The sequence below is a fragment of the Ictalurus furcatus genome, chromosome 28, assembly GCF_023375685.1.
Source record: "Ictalurus furcatus strain D&B chromosome 28, Billie_1.0, whole genome shotgun sequence".
Lineage (NCBI taxonomy): Eukaryota > Metazoa > Chordata > Actinopteri > Siluriformes > Ictaluridae > Ictalurus > Ictalurus furcatus.
In genome coordinates this window covers 3916254-3937472 of record NC_071282.1, presented here as the reverse complement: position 1 = coordinate 3937472, position 21219 = coordinate 3916254, and the positions used below count along the sequence as shown (strand labels likewise).

General features: G+C 44.2%; 1 protein-coding gene across 3 annotated transcripts in view; it reads left to right on the top strand.

Moving 5' to 3' along the window:
• The window catches only part of arhgef12b (Rho guanine nucleotide exchange factor (GEF) 12b), a 57228-nt gene that overhangs the window by 32839 nt on the left and 3170 nt on the right, over positions 1 to 21219 (top strand). For 2 of the 3 annotated variants that reach the window (XM_053617664.1, XM_053617666.1), the window contains 35 exons: positions 2010 to 2104; positions 3709 to 3750; positions 5892 to 5990; positions 6976 to 7025; positions 7373 to 7430; positions 7549 to 7745; positions 8257 to 8334; positions 8688 to 8807; positions 8904 to 9029; positions 9336 to 9461; positions 9538 to 9636; positions 9786 to 9896; positions 10881 to 10979; positions 11081 to 11123; positions 11693 to 11798; positions 12154 to 12291; positions 13724 to 13756; positions 14407 to 14521; positions 14625 to 14733; positions 14957 to 15175; positions 15284 to 15428; positions 16231 to 16266; positions 16378 to 16535; positions 16692 to 16838; positions 16933 to 17018; positions 17116 to 17241; positions 17646 to 17760; positions 17854 to 17954; positions 18046 to 18123; positions 18247 to 18322; positions 18809 to 18976; positions 19060 to 19147; positions 19749 to 19805; positions 19906 to 20000; positions 20734 to 21033. In XM_053617664.1, coding sequence (XP_053473639.1) covers positions 2010 to 2104; positions 3709 to 3750; positions 5892 to 5990; positions 6976 to 7025; positions 7373 to 7430; positions 7549 to 7745; positions 8257 to 8334; positions 8688 to 8807; positions 8904 to 9029; positions 9336 to 9461; positions 9538 to 9636; positions 9786 to 9896; positions 10881 to 10979; positions 11081 to 11123; positions 11693 to 11798; positions 12154 to 12291; positions 13724 to 13756; positions 14407 to 14521; positions 14625 to 14733; positions 14957 to 15175; positions 15284 to 15428; positions 16231 to 16266; positions 16378 to 16535; positions 16692 to 16838; positions 16933 to 17018; positions 17116 to 17241; positions 17646 to 17760; positions 17854 to 17954; positions 18046 to 18123; positions 18247 to 18322; positions 18809 to 18976; positions 19060 to 19147; positions 19749 to 19805; positions 19906 to 20000; positions 20734 to 21033 — 3839 coding nt within the window. The remainder of the gene's footprint in view (positions 1 to 2009; positions 2105 to 3708; positions 3751 to 5891; positions 5991 to 6975; positions 7026 to 7372; positions 7431 to 7548; positions 7746 to 8256; positions 8335 to 8687; positions 8808 to 8903; positions 9030 to 9335; positions 9462 to 9537; positions 9637 to 9785; positions 9897 to 10880; positions 10980 to 11080; positions 11124 to 11692; positions 11799 to 12153; positions 12292 to 13723; positions 13757 to 14406; positions 14522 to 14624; positions 14734 to 14956; positions 15176 to 15283; positions 15429 to 16230; positions 16267 to 16377; positions 16536 to 16691; positions 16839 to 16932; positions 17019 to 17115; positions 17242 to 17645; positions 17761 to 17853; positions 17955 to 18045; positions 18124 to 18246; positions 18323 to 18808; positions 18977 to 19059; positions 19148 to 19748; positions 19806 to 19905; positions 20001 to 20733; positions 21034 to 21219) is intronic. The other variant, XM_053617665.1, reaches the window with a different exon arrangement.

The window sequence follows — 21219 nt, the reverse complement described above, 5'->3', positions numbered from 1 at the left end:
AACTGTACTAACGAGATTCTTCCAAAAGATATTCCCACAGGCTACATTCACATTACAAGCTCCTTTGCATAAATTGGGGGTGTTTTATTTGCCCAGACTTGGATACACAAGTGCCCCACACGCGCACGTCGACTTCTGGGGCAATTGTGTCACTACAGTATTCGCTTTCAGCGGATTCCTCCCAGTTTTGATTGAATCCATTCCCAAAATATGACGGAGACAACAGCGATATGCTTGTTGGTGGTGGGAAAGCCACATAAATTCCGACCTGATCGTTGTCGTTCAGGTCACATGACCACATATCGGATACACATCCCAACAAGGACTGCATGCAAATGTGGCTTAGGATTGATTTCAAAAGATTTTCTTTGTCCACATAGGCTGGGGGGGGGGGGGGAAGAACCGCACCAGACTGAGGCACAAAATCCACATGTATACGGATATTTTTAAAAACTGCGTTTTTTTTTTTTGTTTTTTTTTTTTTTTTAAAACCTTTTTTAAAAAAATTCCTGTCCATCCAAACAGCGTTTTGGAAATATTGCTGTGTCCTGGCACGTTTTTAACATGGGTGGCACTGTGGCTTCAATGCACTCATGCACCAAGCATCTGGTAGAAAGTTGTGAAATTTGGCACACTGATTGGGGAGGGTCTAAGGAACATTTTGACCAAATTTGGGCCAAGTGCTGCCAACACTCTAGCGCCACCATCGGGTCGAGTTGGGGCCTAACTTTGAAGTATGTTTATGGCCATAACTTTTGACCCATGTGTCTAAAATTTAGACAGCCAGACGTCCCTGGATTCCCTTGGTCGAGACGAGTTCAATGCATCCTATGGCGTCAATTTCTGATTCATTCAATTTTCCACCATCTTGGATTTTGCCTTTGAACGTTTTTTTTCTCGCTGCTGCTCCTACAAATGTTGTAGAATCATCACCAAATTTGGCGCACTCCAAATGTATACTCCAAGCAGTTTGTCTGTAATGCGCCAGCGAAACTGCCAGACAGGAAGTTAGGCCGTATCTCAGCAACCTCTTTGTGCATTGACACAAAACTTGGTAGGCAGCTTCAGGACCATAAACTGAGACTATGCAAGAAATCTCGTCAATGCCACTTACTGGTCAATAGTCGCAATAACATGCTTAAAAAAAAAAAAAAGCTTATATCTATCTGCCATGTTTGCTAGTCCTCCTCCAAATCATCTTGATATTCCAAACAGTTGTCCTGTAAAGCACTGGTAAATGCAAAAAATAGCAGGATATGAGGGTGTATCTCAGCAGTTCATCTATGTATCATCACGAAACCACACCCTGAACGTACCCAAGAAGTTTCATGTCTGTGCCACCTTATGCTCAAGAACTGTAACTTCCAACCATTATCCTTATATCATTTGACGAATCTGTGCTAAATTCAGCTCTTTTTTCCTATAATTCAATGGAGTTTGCTGAAGTTAACGCACACCAAAATCGGAAATTTGATTGTACGTCCTGTCAACCATCTTGGATTTTGTCAAAAACTGTTTATTTGCTACTCCTCCTTCAAATTATGTCCAATCAAGACCAGATTTGGCCTATAACATTTACACCCGCCTCCCCCCCCCCCCCCCCCCGCCATTCCACATGGAAATGGTCAAAATGGACTTTTCTTGTGGGGTGGTTTCAAAAATTTCATTCTCAGTGGCCAAAAACAGCATGGAGGTATCCGTGTACATGTGGACAGGGCCTCGGTTGTTGTTGTTTTGATTTCAGAATGAGGTCAAAAGTTTTAGTCCAATATGGATTCAGACACAAGTCAGGATTAGACCAGGTACTTTTCAAATTGGAGGAAAAACAAAATGACAAGAACCAGTACTTTATGCACCTTTGGTTTAAAACTTAATATACAATTGCTTCACTTTTATTGTAGAAATTTTCTCTGAACTATTATAACTGAACTGATTATTATTATTATTATAATAATAATAATAATAATAATAATAATAATAATGACGGTGGTGATGATGTGTGTGCGCAGACCAGGAAGCATTCTCAACAAGGACCACCCCCCAGACAAGAAGCCCAAGAGTGAGAAGGTGTCAGTGCCTCCTACACATGACTTTGACCCCACAGGTAAGAGTCTGTTCTTGAACACATCAGACCGAGGGGAAATATTTAGTCCTGGTTTTACTGCAGAATGAGCTAAATTATCCAGTTAAGAGCCACACCGATCGTGATGGCAGTAGCGTTCGTTCATGTCACACAACTGCGTTGTTCTCTATGGCTTCCAGTTCAAATCTTGATTAGTTAAACCAAAAGGAAGGATGAGTCATAGATATGCGGTTTGCCAGAAACCATCGCACAGTGACACGCGATACGATGGCACAATATTTAGGAAGCTGGTTACTGGATTATACAAAAATCCTCTCTGTGCATCGTGCAGGATTTATCACTAGGTAATCCCACCCGGTTTCACATGTGCAGACAGAGTCGCTGAGTCACACATGAGCGTGAGCGTATCACCCGGGGGGGGGCGTTGGGGTTGGGGAGTAGAGAGAGGGGGCGACATGATTAGATTGAATAACTCCTTGAATTTCTAAAATCCGAGACTTTCAGTGTTTCCGTACAGTAACTAGTTCATTAAGCGTTAAGTTCAGATAACGACGTCACTAAACAGGCGCTCCAGCTATGAACCAATCACAGGCAACGTGCAAATTAGTCGACGCTGATGCTGATACCTGCTGTGCATCCATATTCACGGTTCCTTAAAAGGCCTGGGCAATAGGGCGATATTTTGTGACCGGAGCACAAGGGTTGTACACTGCGTATCACAGTGAATAGGTATCATTTCAGACACAGCGTCATATCATGTACTTGTAGCCAAGAATGCAGGAAGTGACACATTCTGGACAGGAATTTCAGCCTATTATGAACATGTTTAGGCCTAGGTGGTACATTCTTGAAATCAATTATGCGTTTTTTTGGGGGTTTTTATTTTTTATTTTTTAAACAACGTTTTCACTCTAAAAGGATTTTGTTTGTGTTTTCAGTTACATTCAGAGGAAATTTGTTTTGTTTTCCCTTTAACATTTTTTCTTTGCATGTTAAAAAAAAAGTTATTAATATATTTTTTTAAACCAGGGTAAAGGCATTTAGCTACTCCTAGGCCTTTTGTAATTATTTTATCGCTATTAAAAACCACAAATGTTTTCATTCGTTCGTTAATTTGATTAGTTTTAAAATTGGAATTGTACTGTTCTGCATAACACATGAAATATTACAGTCCATCCAGGATTTTGCGATCGCAGAAATGAACCAAAAATCTAGCAATTAAAAAAAAAAAAAAAAAAAAAAATTTGAAGCAGATTTGGGCACTTCGATTCACGTGCGTCGAAAGCGATTACGGCTAAAGGGTAACAAACGTCACTGCGAAAGACGAGTTCAAGGCAAGGCGATTTGGGCCGCGACCATTTTCATTGATTTTCACTTTGTTCATTTATTTAGCTTTTGTTCGTTCATGTTGTTCTTGCCTGTAACATGTTGAACGTCACATCACTTTAACCGGAACCGCTTCCTGCTGCTTCTCTGCTTCTCTACTTCCTAAAAATCATGCCATGTTTTCGCCCCCCCCCCAAAATTCATTTTGCTTCCATCGCCATCATCCTCATCTTCTCCACGTTTTGTTTTTGTTTGCGTGTGTGTCCGTGTGTGTGTCCTGCATGTATCCCTGCTGTCAGAGCTGCCCGTGCACAGTGTAGAGCGACGGCCCGAGTCGTGTGGTAAGACGTTCACTGAAGACCGCTGCCGTGGGTGTGCGAGTGTTGTGTCATTGCCGTGGTGTTCCTCTGTTCTCCATCTCCAGCCCTCTATTACTCACTCCCTCTCTCTCTCACTCAGTCTCTCACTCACTCGGTCATTGGTGCATTTTCCTGTTCCTCCGTACTCTGGGTTTGGAGCTTGGTCGTCTTTTGGAGCTGGAATTAGTCCTGGATCCGGGACTCGTATGTGACAGAAGTGTGTGTCTGATCCAAGTTCCAGCTCCTGTATATTTCACCCTGAAATGCTAACAAGAAATGAAAGCTAGCGGGACTGAGTAGCATAACGCGAGTCTTTGCGTCATGCTTAACGGAGCCGTGCTGGTTTTCATTCTTCTGCATTAGCATTTTAGGGAGAAGTGAACACCCCCCCCCTATAATTATGCTGACTGGTGGATTTAAAAGCACAAACTGGTTCTGGATCAGTGGTTTTTGCACCGAGTGGTAACTCAGAAACACATACGTCTCTGAGGTTTGTGGTTCTTTATGCATGAGTGGAGTGGCACCTCAGATACTTACTAACCCGCCTGGCTGTTCACGGTGTTGGATAAGGGAGAGGATAACTCTGGGGATGTACGTACAAACCCTATGTATTTAGACTGGGATTAAAGTATTGGCATCCTCATCTGTCTTTGGTTGACTTTGGTCGTTCATGTAATTATCCAGTCAGCCAATCATGTGGCAGCAGCGCAATGCAGAAAGTCGTGCAGAATACAGATCAAGAGCTTCAGTTAATGTATACATCACGGGGGAAAAACAATCGATCATCTTGTCTGTGGAACGGTTTTCGGTGCCAAACGGGCCGGTTTGAGCATTTCCGAAATTTTCTGGGATGTCTCTCAAGTTGAAAGAGAACGGTGCAAAAAAAAAAAAAAAAAAAAACCATCCTGCGAGCGGCGGTTCTTTGGGGAATCAACGCATTGTTGATGACGGGAAGGCTACGGCGACACGACTAACCGTTCATTACAACCGCGGTGAGCAGAAAAGCATCTCTGAGCTCACGATAGCCAGAGCATCGAGACGGATGAGCTCCATCAGCTAAGAACAGGAATCCGAGGTGACGAGTGGGCAGGAGCCTGGGATAGTTGAAGATTGGAAAAAGACCTGACGACGTTTTACTGTTTTGTGGACAGAAGTGAAGGCCGTCCTATAAAAGAAGGAATAGTGTGTGTGTGTGTGTGTGTGTGTGCGTGCCTGATGTGATTGGCGTTTATAAACGCGTAACGTAAGTATGAGGAAAATCGGTGTTACCCAAACTTGGTGTCCAATCTTATCCGGAAAGGGCCGGTGTGGGTGCAGGTTTTCATTTCAACCAATCAGGAGCCACACCTGATTCCACCCGATTAATCAGCTGATCTTTGCTTTCAATAGACTCAGGCGAGGCTTCTGATTGGATGGAATGAAAACCTGCGCCCACACCGGCCCTTTCCGGATAAGATTGGACACCCCTGCACTAGAGCAAAGCACCGTTTGGTTCAGAAGATAACTGATTTTTGTGAAACGGCTGTGATGTTCGAGTGAACTGTCCAGTTTGGGTGTTGGCCTTGACCCAGCTTTATTCTGTGCACTCAGTGCAACATGGGAGTGTGATTTAGGTCAAGTGAAGTGTTTGGGAGCACACACCCACCCCACACACACACACACACACACACACACACACACACACTAATGCTCAGTCTGTTGGGTCGTACAGTGGAAAGGGTGTGTGCTCCCAGTGGGGGAAGAAAAGATTCAGCCACTGCACACGAATGCTTTATGAGCAAGTGAACGCAGTCTTGTACACACACTGCAGCTGCATAAAGAAAGTGATTATTATTGTGTGTGTGTGTGTGTGTGTGTGTGCTTCATAGGTTATACAGTGTGAATGTGGATGTACGAAACAATGAAATGCAATCCCATGTAGATTTTAAGTGATGCAGTGTGATTCACTAAAAACAGTTTGCTTTTGGGAGTGTCAGGCCACGCCCACTTCACACGGCCTGACAGACATAAAGCTGGGGGGGGGGTGTTCATCGAGGTTTGGGTACAAGCTGTTATACTCATTTTTGATGAATGATCATAAGGGATACTTTTTAATATTTCTTTTCTCTCTCTCTCTCGCTCAGGGCTTGTTCAGCGGTGCGTGATCATCCAGAAAGACGAGAATGGCTTCGGGTTGACCGTGAGCGGAGATAACCCAGTATTTGTCCAGCTGGTTAAAGAAGGTGAGCCGCGGTGTTTGAGTAAGCGCTGAGGCGAGCCTGCAGAACATTCGCGCCTCTGTTTGTTCGGTTATTGACTTCGGGCTGCGTGAGAGCGCCTAAAGTAATTATCACGGATAATTAGCTCGACACTCTCTTCGTGAGGATTTATTAATAATTCAGCCAGTTTGGAAACAAGAGTTTTAATGCACTTTTTATTAGATCAGCTTTAATCTACAACAAACAGCCTTTTCTTTTCACCGTTTACATTATGAACTCGTATTCCTTTTACTGCAGCTTAGTACGGCTCGCCTCTGTCTGTCTGTCCTCTTTCTGTCTCTGTCCTCTTCTCTTTCCGTCTGTCTGTCCTCTTTCTGTCTCTGTCCTCTTTCTGACTGCCTCTGCTTTTTCTCGGTCTCTCCAATTTCCATTGATCTCTGCTCTATCTCTGTCCATGTCCCCTCTATATGTCTGTCTCTTCCCTTTCTGTCGATGGCCCCTCTGTCTGTCTGTTGGTCCTCTTTTTCTCCATGTCCCCTCTGTCTGTCCCTCCTATCTGTCTATCTCTACTTTACATTTTTCTCTCCTCCCTCTGTCTCTCTCCCCTGTGCTGTCTCTTCTTTGTGTCTCCCCTCTGCCTGTCTCTCCTATATGTCTCCCCTCTATCTGCCTCTCTTCTGATGTCTCCTCGGTGTGTCTCTCCCATCTGCCTGTCTCACATCTCTCTCTCTCTCTCTCTCATCTGACTGTCCCTCCTCCATCTCTCTCTCGCTCTCTCTCTCTCTTGTCTGACTGTCCCTCCTCCATCTCTCTCTCTCTCTCTTTTGTCTGACTGTCCCTCCTCCATCTCTCTCTCTCTCTCTTTTGTCTGACTGTCCCTCCTCCATCTCTCTCTCTCTCTTGTCTGACTGTCCCGCCTCCATCTCTCTCTCTCTCTCTCTCTCTCTCTCTCTTGTCTGACTGTCCCTCCTCCATCTCTCTCTCTCTCTCTCTCTGTCTCTTATGTTAGATGGAGCTGCTATGCGAGCTGGCGTTCAGACGGGTGATAGAATAATCAAGGTAAGCCTTTTCTCTATATATTTGATTAAATTATCGAATCGAATTCATCAAGAGACATCGTCTTCGTCGTTCTCCATTTGCAGACAGATTTAAGACATTCCTCAAGCTGTGTAATCCAATCGGATCGCATCAGCAGTTGTTTTTTTTTTTTTTTTGCGGTCTCCCCCCACCCCACCACCCCACATTAAACGTGTACATCCCGGCATACAGGCTCAGCTCATTACGCCCCCTTCTGGCAGGCTGCAGTATTACAAAAAAACATGATGTACAGTATGCTGACTGAGTGCGATGATGATTATAGGATCAGCTCCTCGGTATTAGTAAAATGATTCATCATTTTTGTGCAGGTCAACGGGACGTTAGTAACGCATTCCAATCATGTAGAAGTGGTGGAGTTAATAAAATGTAAGTATATCATGTATGCATTACCTAAGAACATGTCCCTGAAAATCTGAAGCTATATTTGTTATACGTGTGGTTTTTCTTTCTCACAATGTGTGTGTGTGTCTGTGTGTATTTACAGCGGGCTCATACGTGGCTCTGACGGTGTTGGGGAGACCCCCGGGTCTGCCGCAGATCCCCTTATCCGAGGGAGAGGGAGATGGAGACCCTCTCTCCTCCCTCAGCTCCCCTCACTCCCCCGGCCCCACTGTAGCCGAGCGCTCATCCTCTTCCTCCACCTCTCCCTCCGACCGCATCACCTCCCCACTGCCTGCATGGGTAAGAACGTGCGCACACACACACTCTCACACTCTCCCTCTCTCTCTCTCTCGCTCTCTCTCTCTCTCTCGCTCTCTCTCTCGCTTTCACTGTTACTCCTCTCTTATCTTGCGCTTCGTTTCTTAATCATTCTCTCTCTTCATTTTTCTTAGTAATGATATTACATTCTTTTCTGCAATTTCTTCAATTCTAAATTCTAGATTCTAGATTCTGACCGTAGTCAGAATCTTCAGTCTGTGTGTGTGTGTGTGTGTTTGTGTAAAAGTTCTCTCTCTGTTCTCCATACTATCAAATTATGACCTCATTTCCTCAAACCCGTACTGTCTCCAGCTCTCATTTCCTCTTTCGCACATTCGCCACTCAAATCAGTTTCTTTTATCATGTGCCGTAAGTAAGTGCGACGCCTGTACGCCTGTGCCGTCTCCTGCCTGTGGTCCGACCGTCACCCGTGTAGCCGCCGTCACTAAAGCCGAGTTCGGTTTGCGTCACTGTGTGTGTGTGTGTGTCGCAGGAGGACAGCGGCGCGGTGTTTAATCAGAAAGTCGACATCCTGCAGAAGATGCTGATGAAGGAGCAGCAAGACCTGCAGGTCAGTGTCGCACCGGAAGGCGCTACACCGCGTCCCGGGTCCTGTTTGTTGTTAACACGCGTAAAAATAGCGTACGTCTTTCCAAAAAAGGCACATGTTCATGGTAGCGGGTAATCTGGGGGCGTGGTGTTCTAGGAAAACAATCAGCGACAGGGTAGCATGATTCCTTTTCTGGTTCAGTCGAGAGTGTCACTTTAAGGAACACGATACATGCAGATGGTGTGATTTTCTTGCGCATTTTCACATCCTCTTCTGGGGGAACGGCGTAAAGACAGTCGACCACTCGCGGGTGTGTCGTCACAGACCGACGGAGCCCTCTTCACGCCGTCTGTTCCTCTGTATTTGAACCGTAGGCTATGAAGGAGGAGTACGGCAGAAACCCTACAGCGAGACTACTGAAGGACATCCAGGAAGCTCAGAAGCACATTCCTCTGCTTCAGGGCCAACTCAGTAAAGCCACCACGGCTGGACAGGTACATCTCCGTCTTCACACGCTCAGTCCTTTCTCGGTTACCATTTTGTCTAGCATTTTTAATATATTTACATTGTGTGTGTGTGTGCGTTTGAAGGATGGCCTGCTTTCTCGAAGACCGGGAGAAGGAGACTCCGAGGAAGGAGGAGGGTTAGGAGACGTGGACGCCTCTCCGTCCTGGCACTTTGACTCCGAGTCACCCATGAACAGCAACTCGACGCCGGTTAGCACCGCACGACACACTTGTTACTCCTTTATTTTCTGCTAACGTGACCTGAAGGTTGCGAAAAGTGCTCTGTTTATATTAGAGCTGTACTACGTAGCGGTACGACGTACTCTCTGGTAGTTAATTAGGGCCCGAGGGATGGATGGATGGATGGACGGAGGTTCTTAGTTAATAACAAAAAAATGATGGGAAAACGAATAAAACGCTTCCCCAAAATCAGTGTGCGACGTGATGATGTATGAAACTGTCGCGTTTTTATTAATGTTTACTATTACCATGTCCTCTGCAATCACACACCCACAGGTCACGCCCAGTATGATCCCAGAAAGCCCGTACCAAAGAGACACACCATGCCACAGCCCAAAGCCGACGCCGCGCTTCAGCCTCAACTCGTGCCCGTCTCCCGATGGCGAGGACGCGGTCGACCTGGTGAGCGCACACTTAACTGCCTCTCGAGTCTGAATTTGTCCTAACCTCGCTAACGTGTGGCTTATCACGTCAACAGGACTCGAGCTATCAGTGCAGCGCGGGGAGCCCGTTGTCCCGTCTGCCGCCTCCCATCATCGGAGCGGAGGACGATGACTTCGACACCGAGCAGGAGCAGGTCAGGACTCTCTTGTCTCTAGTTTCCTTCTGTGTTCTCAGGTAGAAGTTTTGATGAAGTAATTCAATGTGGATTTCTTTCTCTTTTTTTTTTTTTTTTTTTAATTATTTATTTACTTTTAATAAATCTTATCTGTTCATCTGTCGCAGGTGAACGGTCAGTGTAGCTGTTTTCAGACCATAGAGCTGTTGAAGTCTCGGCCTGCTCACCTCGCAGCCTTCCTGCATCACGTGGTCTCTCAGTTTGACCCTGCACCTCTGGTATGAACCAAAAACCTCAACATTTCTCTTCATACCTTCTAACGGAGATTCCTTAAAACAGCCGACAGCATTTTTGACAAATCTGTGCTTGAGCGCAAAAGGGACATGTGTGGGACATGTTTAAATGAACCTTTTACTTGATGGTGTTGCCATATAGCAACAATTAATTGGTCTCCAATTTTTTGATAGGCAATAATACAATACTACTCTTGTCCTATTTTTTTTAAAATGCCAATCACATGACATGCTGAAGGTCATCCTCAGAGCTCCCTCAAAATCTGCGTAATTATTCAATATTTAGACGAAACTACTTAAAGGTAAAAATAGAAACACTATCTGAGATACAGTTAACATTTATTTTTTCATCATTTAAATAAGTTTACAATTTTTGAGTATTCTGTTAGATGGTAAAATGTCATTGTTGTCACGGCAACGACACGCCATAATGGAACTGTGGTATGTGCGTTCATGAATTGAAACAGGCCTACAGAGCGAAAGAAGACACTAGGGCTTCTCTAATAGTATGTTTACATTTTTTTTTAACATTCAAGCCAAAAAAAACGGTTGCCATTTCAGACATTTTTCAACCTTATTTTCGAAATGTTTTCTTTCAAGTGAGAGAGTTAAGAATTCAAAAGATACTTCGCCCGAAACGTGTTTGTATCTCATTTTTATTGTTTTTTTACCACTGTAATTCCTTATACATGTATAGGGAGAAAAAAAAAAAAAGCTCTGCAGTTTATAGTCTGGAAAATGCATTAATATGGAATTACCATATGGCAACAATTTACCAACTACGCTCCCCCCACTGAACTAATGCAAGTAATGAAAAAAAATCCATGAAAACGTTTCTTTTTTTTTGTTGTTGTAAATGTAATCATTCATGCATTAGAGGGTTAAAAAGAAATTGTTTCTAAGTTCCGCTTGGTTTTCAAAGTGCCTGGAAAGGTATTTGTAAACGAAACTCGTCTTTTCCTGCCCTAGCTGTGCTACCTCTACGCCGAGCTGTACAAGCAGAGCAACCCCAAAGAGACGCGGCGGATATACGGGGAACTCCACTCCACGTTCATGGACCGATCGGCGGTGAGCCCTTACAAACGTATTCACTTTAGCACGCCTATACAGACGAAACAGAGGTGTAGGTGCCCATCGTGGTTAACGTTTTGTCTTTCGTTTCCACCCAGCAACTGAAAGTAGCGGTGCCGGACTCCATCTCGGCCGACATGGGTAAGCGCACGTCGTTATTTTTGCCTGACCCCAGTGGTTTGTTCTTGTTTTTGTTTAGATTAGACTACGTGACATCAGTCGCGTTGTGTTTGTCCGCCAGTATGAGTCACTAGTTGTTGTTATATCACGGGGCTTGTAGGGAGTTCTCGATTCTGGTTGGTCAGAAGGTGTTTACGGATTACGTCGCTATAACAGCAGCTCTGACAGTAGCTCCAGCTGTAAGACAAATCACAGGTTTCGTGATAACTGTTGATCTTCCGTAGATAAAACTTGTAATCGTTGGCAGATCGGAGTAGTAAAAGAGGAGTAACGCTTGAGAACAGGACATGCCGCTCTAGCAAAAAAAAACAAAGTGGTAGTGGTAACTCCCCCGGATCATCGTGCTGTTTCTCACGTGTTACATTTTGGTGATTCAGTCTCTGAACGGAAAACTGGTGGGATAAGTTTAGGCTTCTATTTAGTCTGTACATTTTGAATTCTCAGTGTACAGAAATTCTTATGTATTCTAAAACATCATAACAGGGTGTGTGTGTGTGTGTGTGTGTGTGTGTGTGTGTGTGTGTGTGTAGAACGATGGAAGCCAGACTTAATTCCAGAGGACGTCCAAAGACAGCATGTGCAGCATCTACAGGACACCCTCCTACCTGACATCCAGAAACATCTGGAAGACTTCAGGTAACAGCAACACCGAAACTCTTTATGAAACATCTGTATTTTCCTCTTATCTAATCTGTAAGATTAAAGTACTGGGACACTTGACCGTTTGGGTACAGGTGCTGACATTTTAACGAGAGTAAAATGAGAACTCGGGCTATACACATCATAATGTTTGGGGTTTTTTTTATTGTTGTTATTATTATTTTAAGATTTTAGTTTGAGTAGAATGTTGCTATTCAAAGCCCGCCATAGAACTAATCCGGTGCAGAGAAACTCCTCCTATTCTCACGACCGGGTTACAGGTGCGGAAACACGTATCGGTATGTTAGGGAGTGTGTTCATGTGCGTTTTGTGTTTTTCCTTCCTCCCTCAGACAGAAGCGCAGTATGGGCCTGACTCTGGCCGAAGCCGAGCTCAGCCGGCTCGACTCGGAGCGCGTGCGAGACCGCGTGGCCCTGGAGAGAGAGCGCTCGTGCTCGGAGCATATCATCTCCAAGATCAACGAAGTCTTGTAAGCGAACATGCTCACGCATATAATCTTCCTAAAAGGCTACGAACGCACAAGGCGTCATCTCCGATGCCGATTTAGAACATCGTGGAAAAGTTCATGTAATTTAATTCAAAAAGTGGAACTTTCATCTATTCATTCTAATCTATTTACACATATATGGGGCAGTCTGTAAAAATCCCATTAGATGTCAGTGTGGTTGAATTCTGTAGAAAAAGAAAATTGAGCCAAAATAGTTTTTTTTTTTTTTTTTTTCCTGCCAAGAACATACTTTCCAAGAAACCATAAATATATTTCACCATAATATAGAATTGAAATGTTTTTACTTACTTACTTTTTTAAAGTAAGTAAGTAAAAGGATTCCTGCAGAGGTCATGTTGTGTAAGGGAGCCAGTTTAGCAACAGTAGGTCTGCGCAAGGATGTCTCAAACCTCGCCGATTTCCTCACGCAGGCTCTGTCACGCTTTGATCAAGTCGTCGGATGGCTTTGCGCCGTAGTCAGACACCTACTCGATTCAGTTTGTAATCAGATACCTGCTCAGAATGTCTGACACTTTTTACGCTGCGTTTTTTTTTTTGTTTTGTTTTTTAAACCAAATCTTTAAACGCGGTTTTAACATGGGATTGAAATGCATGCAAACGAGAACCACACAGTTCTCAGAACTACACGAATTTAAAATAAATAATAATTATTTTAATATTTCCTCACGTGAAGTGTTTTTTCTCAGGGTTTTCTTTTGGAGGAGAGGTTTATTTATATGTATATATTTTTTTTTGTCGTTTTAAGTGCAGGAACTCTTGGCACGCTTGCTAATATAAAAACCGCAGGTGGTGCATTCAGAGATAAACCTTCCAACAATATCTCTCTTCACAACTCTCCATTCTTTTGAGGTTTTTTTTTTTTCTTTCCTTTTTCTTATTATAGTAAACGATAAATGCACACGCTCTTTCAGCAGACATACCGCCTCGGGGCCTACCCGGGGTCACGGTGCTCTTGCGTGCCGAGTGTTTAGGGAGCAAAACGTGTCGAACAGGAAAGCTTAAAGCGCGGATTAAGACGGGTCCGACGACTCCTCCTGAATTTACGTTTCTTTCATTGTCCTCTTGAGCGTGCGCGGACGAAACCGCTCAACACGAAGCACGTTTATAGTCTGTTACAAAACGACGGGGTTTGTTTTGACGAGTCACACTCGCCAGCTCCTGTCAGTCCGGTCCTGGAGTCGATCAAGATCGAGAAATAAAGGACACGTGAATAAAACAGTTACGTGCATTAAAAACGGAAAACTTTGAGGTACGCAGAGCGATGTAGGGGGCCCAGCGACCGGCAGACGTTCCGGAAACCCTTTTGATGTACGTCATGCTGAAACCATCCTTATTTTAGTGCAGAATCGAGAAGTAATACTTGGCATGTTTGTGTGTTTGCGCTCTCTCGCAGGTTGACGCCATCAGCCACAGAGGAGGAGAAGTGGTAAGGGGGAAATTTCTTGCTGCTTTTCACTTGACATCAGCCCCATGCGCTCAGCACTCGCACCGCATGACGTTTTACCGCACGAGTTTAGACGATTTTAGTGCCAGTGTAATATTTAACAAAGCACATAATCGATTATGAAGAATTTCTTTTTTCCTCTTCACGAGAGTAAGGACTAGTGTGCGGCGTTATGTGTAGTATGATCCGTCTTGTCCATGTGGTGAGCATGCTGGAGGTGTGTGTGTGTGTGTGTGTGGACAGATGGTAGAGAAGCGAGGAGGCTCGTGTTGCTCAGAGCAGAAGGTTGTGGGGAATGTTTGTGCTGTTACCCAGTGTGTGGCCGGGTGTTGCGTAATCGCCACCGCCTCCTTTGCCCCACGTGACTACATGAGAGAGCAGCTTTTAAAAATAAAAAAATCATTATTTTTAAAATGTATTTATTTTTTTTATAAACTTCCCCAGCAACCGTTGCCATCACTTTAGTTTTAACTTTCAACATTAGCTACCCCTGCTGGATAGAAATGTAATAGAAATGATGCAGGAAAGTGACATTGCGCACACACACACACATGCATTCCAGGGTTATTTTTTTTTTGTTTCCTATAAACCCCCCTACAGTTCTGATGATGAACAAGTTGTGTTTATTTCAGTACCGCCATGCAGTTCGTCATCCAGGCCTATATGAAGCACCTCGGGGTGAAGGTGAAGGAATCTCGAGGGTTTGAGCCCAAACCCAAGCTAATAAACCTTCTCCCTAAAATCAAGGTAAGACCCAACCCCCCCCACCCCCCTAAACATTTATTATTCCTTCCTTAAACAGCTCATTGTTTTTATTTTTTCTTCTATTTACTGTTTTCACCTTGAGCAGAAGACGATAAAACCAGAGAAGGATGGAGGTATGGAGGTGCTGAAAAAGTCCCGCTTCCAGATCATGCGCAGCCACAACAAGAGGCCCAGCCGAACCGACGTCTCCTCGAGTAAGCCATTTCAGACCGAGTACAGTATGTACGGTACGGTGTGTGTATATTGAATAACATTCGCAGGCCATGGTTACGCAACAAAAACTTTATTAGCTGATAGTAAAGGTGTACAGTCAGAAGAAGAGTGCTGGGTCTTAAAGGACTGATAGACTGGTTGAAGTAGCACTTGAGTATGGTTAACACCAAACTGTTTCTTTCTCTGTCTTGTGTGTATGCACAGTTACCAAGGCTCTGGAGCAGAATAAGCAGCGTACACAAAAGCAGCTGTCGCAGAACGCTCTAGCGCCGACCGAACAGCCTGAAGCACCTTCAGCCAGCCGAATACGGAGCAGTCAGTCCAGTGACGGGCCAGACGGCAGCCCAGGATCCATCAACTCGCCTACTTTCAGCGCTTCCCCTGTACAGAGCTCTGACAGCACAGCTAGAGAGTTAGAGCCAGGTGAGATGTTTAATCACTGTAACTGGTTTCCTCTCTTTCTCTCTCTCTCTTTGGCACAACCTTGGAATTCAACATGATGTTTTTTTCCCCCCACACATTGTTCATCAGGCACTACTCCCTTGTCAGCATTACCCAGACTCGGAGAAGTCGGTCCTCAGGCTGAAGGACAGGACTCGTCTTCCTCAGGCACGCACTTTGACTTCACCACCTATCCTCCGGACCATCTTCAAGAGGAGGAGCCAGAAACAGACAGGTGGGGCTGTACAATCTGCATCCAATGACTCTTTCAGTGCAGTACATAGAGCAGGAACAAAAGGCAGGTAGTGTTGTGCTTATTTTTGGTTTTCAGCATGGCAACCTTCCTAAACGAAAGGTTTATAGTTGAAACCTTGCTCTGCGGCCCCTGCGCTCTCTCTCTCTCTCTCTCTCTCTCTCTCTCTCTCTCTGCACACGCTGTATACATAGAGCAAAGTCAGTATACACCAGAGATGGAAACTCGAGTTGCAAAAAACAACAACAAAAAAAACCGACAACTGACTCGAGACATGACTTGGACTTGAAGACATTGGCTTATTTTGGTTTAGCATTCCCGATTACATTCTCTGTTCACCTCAGGGACTTATCCACTCTTTCTCCAAGACTCTGTCCTCCATTCCCAAACGGTGCTTGACCAAGCTCCAACTACTAGTGTTTGCAAAGTAGTCTTAAAGTCAACAAAAAAATGGCAGTAATGGTTGTAATGTATTACCACTGTTATTTATTTAGTGCTGGAACATATACAGTCCTGTAAACATCCTTCAGGTTGACTGTTGTTGAAAACACACTGCTGTAGACAGCAGACAGTCAGAGAATCCTTTCCTGTGCCACGATGGACAGCTTCGCAGCTATTTCTGTTCGCTCTCAGACTCCACACAACAAAGTGCCTTAAATGAGGACTTTGTTCTTCAGCTCTGACTGGGACAGTAAGACATGTTGAGAGAGCTGGAGAGGATGTACACGTGGAGGATTCGAATGTCATTGTGGTGATCTCATTCCGCTTGTCTTTATGTACGCAGGAATCCTGACGGAGGGACGCCGCGGCCAATCAGGAGGTGGGCACTGTTAGCTGCTGCTTATTATTATTATTATTATTACTACCATTAGTATTAGTAGCAGAAAATGATGATATTGGTTGTGATATTATTGGTTGTGCATCATTGCAGGATGGAGCCGTTGTGCGCAGGAGAGGTGCAGAGTGAGGACGATCAGGCGTTTGAGGTGGAGCCAGAGCAGGACCCTCCTCACTGGCAGACGCTGGTGAGCACAGAAGTCCTCGCACTGCTGTCGCCGCACGAGATCAAGAGACAGGAAGTGATCAATGGTGAGGAATCACACGAGGGTCCTCGGGAGACCCTGGGGGGGGCGGGCTACCAAGTACAAGTTCACGTAATCACTCGTCATACTCTTGTGTACGTTTCCTCTCTCTCTCTCTCTCTCTATGTTTCTCTGACTGCGTCACTCTTGCCTGGCTGTGCAGAGTTGTTCTACACGGAGCGCGCTCACCTGCGCATGCTGAAGGTGCTGGATAACGTGTTCTACCAGAGGATGACCCGCGAGACCATTCTGCCCCCCGCGGACATCAAAAACATCTTCACCAACCTGGAGGAGATCGTCCAGCTACACGGTACGTAATCAGAGCTGAGCCTTATGCTAATGTAGCTAGTTATGACGACGACATCGCGTTCGGTTTGGTCATTTAGAATATTTTTCTTCTTCAGTGTCTATAACCGAGCAAATGACGGCCATTCGGAAGAAGTACGAGACGGCGGTCGTGGACCTCATAGGAGACGATTTGCTGTCCTGGGTAAGAAAATGCACATTCCTCTTGAATTCTTCTACCTAAACCAACAAAGTTGATTTAAAAAGTAAATCTAGCTGAACTCGGTCGTGTTTGCTTGCAGTTCAGCGGAACAGAAGAGGAGAAGATCAAGCGGGCAGTGGGAACCTTCTGCAGTAACCAGCCTTTCGCTCTGGAGCTTATAAAGAGCAGGCAGAAGAAGGATCAGCGATTTGCTGCCTTTGTCCAGGTCAGACACAGACTCGGGCCTCGTACCGAATGTTAAAGAAATTCTGAAGAATTTAACCAGTTTATATATATATATATATATATTACACATAGACGTAGGTGGGTCAAATTTGTTAGATTGTTTTGAAACAAATTCTCTCTGCAAGTTTGCATAGAAATAATTTGGTTTGTGAGCTCAACAGTCTTTGGTCCTATACAAATTGTTAAAGGTTGTTTAAAGGATATGCAAATTATTAAAGGTTGTTTAAAGGATATACAAATTATTAAAGGTTGTTTAAAGGATATGCAAATTATCAAAGGTTGTTTTTAAAGGACTCCATATTCAACCATCGCCGAGTTTACAAGTACAAAGTTGAGATCATCTTGCAGTTTAAAATGGTAAAATTGTGTACCCGCGCGTCACAGGAGGCGGAGAGTAATCGTCAGTGTCGAAGGCTCCAGCTGAAGGACATGATTCCTGTGGAGATGCAGCGACTCACTAAATACCCACTCCTGCTCGAAAACATTGCGAAATACACTGGTATCAAAGCCTTTTCTTTTTTTTTTCCCCGTTATCCCTGACTTTTAACCCCTCGCCACACGCCCTAAATAATATGTGTCCGTTTCCTGTCAGACGACACCGAGGAGAAAAGCAAAGTGAAGCGAGCCTGCGAATGCTGCCGTCAGATCCTCAACCACGTCAACCAGGAAGTAAAAGAGGCTGAAAACAAACAGGTGAGCAGATCACGGCACTTTTAAGAAGCGCGCTTTTATATATGAAAAGCTGAGCTCCTACTCGACTATGTTGTTGTTGTTGTTGTTTTAGAGGTTAGAGGACTACCAAAGAAGACTGGATCTCTCGTCACTGAAGCAGAGCGAGTACCCCATGATTGCAGAGTTTAAGGTAAGATCACACGCTTCACTACTCTTACGCGCCGTCCTTACTTTCACATCGTCACTGGAAGTAATACGTAATACGATCTCATCTGATTGTATTTTTATTTTATATTTTTTGTGCCCTCTGTAGAACCTCAACTTGACCAAACGGAAAATGGTGCATGAGGGACCCCTGTCTTGGAAAGTGAATAAAGACAAGACTATTGGTAAGAGTTGGAGAAACCATTAAAGGTGCAATTTGAAAAATTTGAAAGTGTTTATAGAACTGTAGCAATAATACCATTTCAAAGATACTTTGGATAAACTCAGATTTGCGATAGTACCATGCAGTGGATGTTGGAAAAAAAATTTTTTTTGTCAGTTTACTGTTTATATTTTTCTGACCCGGAAATTGGGGTGGGGCTGGCAAAGACAAAAGTATCTATAATGACAAGCTGCCCCTTTAACATTTGGCATTTTTAAAGCTCAACTTAAGACTTACTTTTTAAACTTCCATTTGACTGCTGAAGTCTACTATTATTATTATTATTATTATTATTATTACTATTATTATTAACTTTCATAATTTTTTTCTGTGCACTGCTTATTTTATGTACAGTGCTTTGAGAAGCTGCTTTTAAAGGCACTCTATAAAATGAAGATTATTATTATTAACATACATTATGTATAAACTTTGTGTGTGTGTTGTTCAGAGCTCTACACACTCCTGCTAGAAGACATCTTGGTGCTGCTGCAGAGGCAGGATGAGAAGCTTATCCTGAAGTGCCACAGTAAGAATCTGGCAGGCACGGCCGAGACCAAACACATCTTCAGTCCAATCATCAAGCTCAGCACCGTGCTGGTGCGCTCTGTAGCAACAGGTGCGTCAGGCCAGGAAGTAGAATTGAATGTGTGAATGAAGGAAGAATCCGTACTAACTCGGTGTTCAACGTGCTGTTCACAGACAACAAATCGTTCTTCGTGGTGTCCATGTCCGATTACGGCGCGCAGATCTACGAGCTGATGGCGCAGACCGTGTCTGAGCAGAAAACGTAAGTATGCTCCTTCTGAGATGACCTGCAGTAGTTCGAGACCAAGAATCAAACTGCTGATCCCTCCTCCAGTAATGTACCGCTATTCATTTTTGGGAGGTTTGCAGCTTCCCTAAACCTGCAATAAGAACCACCCCGTGATTACACCAGTTTAGGAGCTGGAATTTCCTACAGCATTACATCATAACCAAGTGGGATTTTTACGAAGGGATACCTTTTGGCTCGAATCCAAAATTCCATGTCGCATGAGAGATGTTTGTTTTGAACGCATTTAACAGTTTGGAATACTTACAAGATGCTTCACTTTCAGATCATTTCATGTCTTTTGTACACTTTTCTGGCCACGAGATTCAGGATCACCGGTGTGTAGGTTTCTTATTGAAAAAGTTTTGAACACAACACCATTAATGAGTTTTACACAGATAGATCTAGTCACCGGGACAAAAATTCAGAGTCCTGCGTTTTATTTGAGTTTTATTTGAAGCAGTTCGTGGCGTTTGCAGACACAAGTAACATGGATCTGAAATTTTAAAACTCACATAGCTCCTTTAACTTGTTGTTGTTGTTGTTGTTGTTGTTGATTACCGTTTCTGTTGTCCAGGTGGCACGATCTCATCGGGCAAAGAGCAGACAGTATGAAGAGCCTGCCTCAGAACGAGTGAGTTCAGTTACCGTGACCAATATTTTTGTTGCCGCCTTTAATTTGGTTACGCAATGACCACCGTGAATCAGTTTGATAAAGTCTGTCCGCTTCGCAGTGGGGAGCGGGAAGCTGACGACGAGATGAACTCTGGCATGCCGAAAATGAGCAAAGATCCAGATCGCATCTCTACTGGAAGCGTCCAGTCTCCAGGTATCCGATTCATGGGTCTGTAATTAAGAGAGGCAGGGACCAGTCATTACTCCTGCCCTCCGTTGTGATTCGATGAATCTTGAGTAGGGCTGTACAATATACCATTTGTTAATTATTATAGCATTATATATTATAGTACAGCTTGAAGTATGCAAATGGGCGTTCAAATTTTTTTTTTTTTTAATTTAGGGGGCCAAGCACAAAGTGCTTTGAACACTCCTTCTTCTTCTCTAAATCTAGTCAAACTATAGGTAGTACAAGCGTGAACCTTGGTCCATAGGTAGTACTCACTTCGTCTACTTGGAATAGAGATCTGCTTGACGGTGGTGGTGTAGTGCAGTGGTTTACATTTTGGCCCATATCTTGAGATACAAAATCCTTCATTTTCCTCGGATTCCTTGGCTTTTTGGACCGTTTAGCACCACCCGCTCGTATTTAAGACCGTTTGCATAATATTCCAAGCCTACTTTTGCAAACTAGTCTTAGAATGTGTGCGTCAGTATTTATACCAAGTACTTGCCGAGGTCTGTAAACGGTATCGCCACAACACGCAAATCAGGCCAATCAGCTTTCAGAAACTTTTTAAGAAGCGGTCTCTTTAATGTTTTTGCGAAACTTGATTTGCCGAAGGCTGCTTGGATCCCGCAAATTGCTGTTTGTGGCTATTGTATTCTAAATGCTTTTTTGTATACAGGGTGGTGGTGATGAATTATTTTTTTTTCTTTTCCCTTAGAAAAAGATGCTACTTCCTCATCTGAGATCATGCAGATTCCTCCAGCAGGAAGCAACCCATTTGACACCAAGTCAGAGGATGAGGAGGAGGCAGAAGGTGAGCATTTGCCGCAAGTTCAGGATGAAGTTCAGGATGAAGCGGAGGAGGACGAGGAAGAGGAAGAGGCCTTCCTAGACCCCGAGCTCGCAGACAGACTTCCGTTCTTGAAGCAGCGCTCGAGGCACGCCATCGCTGTAGAGGAGAAGGACTTGGATACCTTTGACCTGCCTCCACTGATGGCAGACGAGGCGCTTCGAACCCGTGAGTGTTTTTTCTCAGCAGCTCGGACCTGGCTTAGGTTTGTTTCTCAATAGAAATCATTCGACTCGCGTTGTAACAAGCAGGAATGAAGAGGAATCGAGTAAAGCCTGGTTTCTACTGCTGCGTTGATGCACATGAACATATTTAAACATCGTTGTTCATCCTGTCCAGTACTTTACTTCTACT